The sequence below is a fragment of the Sinocyclocheilus rhinocerous genome, unplaced genomic scaffold, assembly GCF_001515625.1.
Source record: "Sinocyclocheilus rhinocerous isolate Xijiao unplaced genomic scaffold, SAMN03320098_v1.1 scaffold4326, whole genome shotgun sequence".
NCBI classification, from domain to species: Eukaryota; Metazoa; Chordata; class Actinopteri; order Cypriniformes; family Cyprinidae; genus Sinocyclocheilus; species Sinocyclocheilus rhinocerous.
Window position 1 is genome coordinate 50,238 of NW_015623495.1, and position 4,357 is coordinate 54,594.

The 4,357-nt window shown below is 40.4% G+C and overlaps 1 protein-coding gene across 1 annotated transcript in view; it reads left to right on the forward strand.

Annotated features, from left to right (window-relative positions):
* LOC107755753 (C-X-C chemokine receptor type 3-like) overlaps positions 1 to 3,672 on the forward strand; it is a 6,487-nt gene extending 2,815 nt beyond the window's left edge. Inside the window, exons 3-4 of the mRNA XM_016572685.1 lie at positions 1,379 to 1,710; positions 2,890 to 3,672. Coding sequence (XP_016428171.1) covers positions 1,379 to 1,710; positions 2,890 to 3,283 — 726 coding nt within the window. The 3' untranslated portion in view covers positions 3,284 to 3,672. The remainder of the gene's footprint in view (positions 1 to 1,378; positions 1,711 to 2,889) is intronic.
* Positions 3,673 to 4,357: the final 685 nt, after the last annotated feature.

A 4,357-nucleotide genomic window follows, 5' to 3' on the forward strand; every position in this document is an offset into this window, starting at 1 on the left:
TGACGTAGGGGGAAGTACTGCATTGTTTACAAAGCGACTGTGCAAAGAAAGTCATATGCTAACCGCGTGTTACCTTTCCAATGTGATTACGTAATGTGTGAATTTGCTGACGCGCATCCTGAAGCTAGTGCAATAGTGCAATTTGTGGTTAAAAAGTATATAAAATTTTCATTCTTTTTAGAAAATGGCCAATCGTTTCGCTTGATAAGACCCTTATTCCTCGACTGGGATCTTATAGAGCCCTTTGAAGCTGCACTTAAACTGCAATTTGGACCTTCAACCCATTGGCCACCATTGAAGTCCAATATATGTCCTGGAATGTTTTCCTCAAAAACCTTAATTTCTTTGCGACTGAAGAGGGCCATCCGTGTCATTGTAACCCTGGTACTGGCCTTCTTTATCAGCTGGACGCCATACAACATCACTCTCATCATTGACACCATACAAAGCAATAAGACCATCAATCTCAGTAATCAAACATCCTGTGAAAGTGCCACAGCATTAGATGTAGCTCTCACAGCTACATCCACATTGGGCTACTTACACTGCTGTGTCAATCCAGTGCTTTACGCTTTCGTGGGGGTGAAATTTCGCCAACACCTGCTGGACATGCTGAAACCGCTGGGCTTCACGCTGATGGGACCAGCGGTTCTGGTGTCACGGAGGAGCTCTTTATGGTCAGAGTCAGTGGACACCTCACACACGTCTGCTTTCTGAAATATCATATGCCATCAAACTCATACAGGTATATGTACAATCAGTCAGCATGTCATCTTTTTAGCATGCAATCTTTAACATCTGTATCAGTCAGAGGAGTTTGGCTTTATGTACACAAGCGTTTCCATTCACACCAAGGACGATAACTATAACAATAACTAGTCTTAATAATCATTATAATTGTATGAGAATATGGAAGTCCACATCACAACTATAACAATACCATTATATAGAGGAACAATTTCGTTGGAATCACTGGAATGATTTTCCAAATGATGAATGAGAAAAAACATTGACAGCCAATTAGAATTCATGCAACTTTAAAAGAGCTCGAGCATTTAAAGCTGCAGATGACAAAACTGTGGTGTACGTTTATGATAGTGCAATTTGGACCTTCAACCCATTGGCCACCATTGAAGTCCAATATATGTCCTGGAATGTTTTCCTCAAAAACCTTAATTTCTTTGCGACTGAAGACAGAAAGACATGAACATCTTAGAAGACATGGTGGTGAGTAAATTATCAGGAAATTTTTATTCTGGAACTAATCCTTTAAACAGCATTATACCACAAATGCTTTTGACTGAAATCAGCTTGTACCAGGAATATTGCTTTAAGAATCAAAATTACAATATTTCATTGTCACTTCTTTCTCCATCAGATCAATTTCTACTGTGGTATTTTCATGCTTTCCTGCATCAGTCTTGACCGCTACCTGTCCATCGTCCATGCAGTGCAGATGTATTCTCGTAAAAAGCCAATGGTGACTCACTGTTGCTGCCTGATGGTCTGGCTCTTCTGCCTTCTGCTCACAATTCCTGACTGGATATTCCTTGTGGCCACTGAGGACACCAGACGTCAGGATAAAACAGAATGTGTTTCGTTTTACCCGTCTGATTCTTGGCATCTGGCCACTCGTCTGCTCTACCATATTTTGGGTTTCATTCTTCCAGCACTAATAATGCTGTTCTGTTATTACCACATCCTGAAGAGGCTGCAGCATGGCTCCCAGTGCATGCAGAAAAAGAGGGCCATCCGTGTCATTGTAACCCTGGTACTGGCCTTCTTTATCAGCTGGACGCCATACAACATCACTCTCATCATTGACACCATACAAAGCAATAAGACCATCAATCTCAGTAATCAAACATCCTGTGAATGACACCATACAAACCAATAAGACCATCAATCTCAGTAATCAAACATCCTGTCAAAGTGCCACAGCATTAGATGTAGCTCTCACAGCTACATCCACATTGGGCTACTTACACTGCTGTGTCAATCCAGTGCTTTACGCTTTCGTGGGGGTGAAATTTCGCCAACACCTGCTGGACATGCTGAAACCGCTGGGCTTCACGCTGATGGGACCAGCGGTTCTGGTGTCACGGAGGAGCTCTTTATGGTCAGAGTCAGTGGACACCTCACACACGTCTGCTTTCTGAAATATCATATGCCATCAAACTCATACAGGTATATGTACAATCAGTCAGCATGTCATCTTTTTAGCATGCAATCTTTAACATCTGTATCAGTCAGAGGAGTTTGGCTTTATGTACACAAGCGTTTCCATTCACACCAAGGACGATAACTATAACAATAACTAGTCTTAATAATCATTATAATTGTATGAGAATATGGAAGTCCACATCACAACTATAACAATACCATTATATAGAGGAACAATTTCGTTGGAATCACTGGAATGATTTTCCAAATGATGAATGAGAAAAAACATTGACAGCCAATTAGAATTCATGCAACTTTAAAGAGCTCGAGCATTTAAAGCTGCAGATGACAAAACTGTGGTGTACGTTTATGATAGGGCTGGGCAAAAAATCGATTTTCATGCGATTTTCATGCGATTCATTGCCGATTTTGAACGCGATTTTGTGTAGCTTGTCAGTGAACTACGGCTCTGTGTAGTAAATGCCGCTCCATCTGAAAGCACGTGCTGGAGATTTACTACTAATCACCAGAAGCGGCTTTACTGACGAGATGCACATGAAAATCGCATTTGATTTTTTGCACAGCCCTAGTTTATGATAAACAAACTTTATCTTTTGTTGGTGTGGACACTAATATTTATCTTCATAGTTATCTTTATAGTTATATTTTGGGTTTCATTCTTCCAGCAATAATAATGCTGTTCTGTTATTATCACATCCTGAAGAGGCTGCAGCATGGCTCACAGTGCATGCAGAAAAAGAGGGCCATCCGTGTCATTGTAACCCTGGTACTGGCCTTCTTTATCAGCTGGACGCCATACAACATCACTCTCATCATTGACACCATACAAAGCAATAAGACCATCAATCTCAGTAATCAAACATCCTGTGAAAGTGCCACAGCATTAGATGTAGCTCTCACAGCTACATCCACATTGGGCTACTTACACTGCTGTGTCAATCCAGTGCTTTACGCTTTCGTGGGGGTGAAATTTCGCCAACACCTGCTGGACATGCTGAAACCGCTGGGCTTCACGCTGATGGGACCAGCGGTTCTGGTGTCACGGAGGAGCTCTTTATGGTCAGAGTCAGTGGACACCTCACACACGTCTGCTTTCTGAAATATCATATGCCATCAAACTCATACAGGTATATGTACAATCAGTCAGCATGTCATCTTTTTAGCATGCAATCTTTAACATCTGTATCAGTCAGAGGAGTTTGGCTTTATGTACACAAGCGTTTCCATTCACACCAAGGACGATAACTATAACAATAACTAGTCTTAATAATCATTATAATTGTATGAGAATATGGAAGTCCACATCACAACTATAACAATACCATTATATAGAGGAACAATTTCGTTGGAATCACTGGAATGATTTTCCAAATGATGAATGAGAAAAAACATTGACAGCCAATTAGAATTCATGCAACTTTAAAAGAGCTCGAGCATTTAAAGCTGCAGATGACAAAACTGTGGTGTACGTTTATGATAGGGCTGGGCAAAAAATCGATTTTCATGCGATTTTCATGCGATTCATTGCCGATTTTGAACGCGATTTTGTGTAGCTTGTCAGTGAACTACGGCTCTGTGTAGTAAATGCCGCTCCATCTGAAAGCACGTGCTGGAGATTTACTACTAATCACCAGAAGCGGCTTTACTGACGAGATGCACATGAAAATCGCATTTGATTTTTTGCACAGCCCTAGTTTATGATAAACAAACTTTATCTTTTGTTGGTGTGGACACTAATATTTATCTTCATAGTTATCTTTATAGTTATCGTTCTTGGGGTGAACAGGTCTTAAAGGAACACTCCACTATTTTTGAAAATAGGCTCATTTTCCAACTCCCCTAGAGTTAAACAGTTGAGTTTTACCGTTTTCGAATCCATTCAGCCGATCTCCGGGTCTGGCGGTAGCACTTTTAGCTGTAGCTTAGCATAGATCATTGAATCTGATTAGACCGTTAGCATCTCGCTCAAAAAAGACCAAAGAGTTTCTATATTTTTCCTACTTAAAACTTGAAAATGAGCCTATTTTCAAAAATAGTGGAGTGTTCCTTTAAGTCTCATGACAGTGCTTTTTAGTATGCAGAATGCATGATAAAGATGAACATAGAGCAGTCTTGTTTAATCTTACTTTCAGATATTTTTTTCCATGAGACCAGGTAGGATATTTCTCTTTGC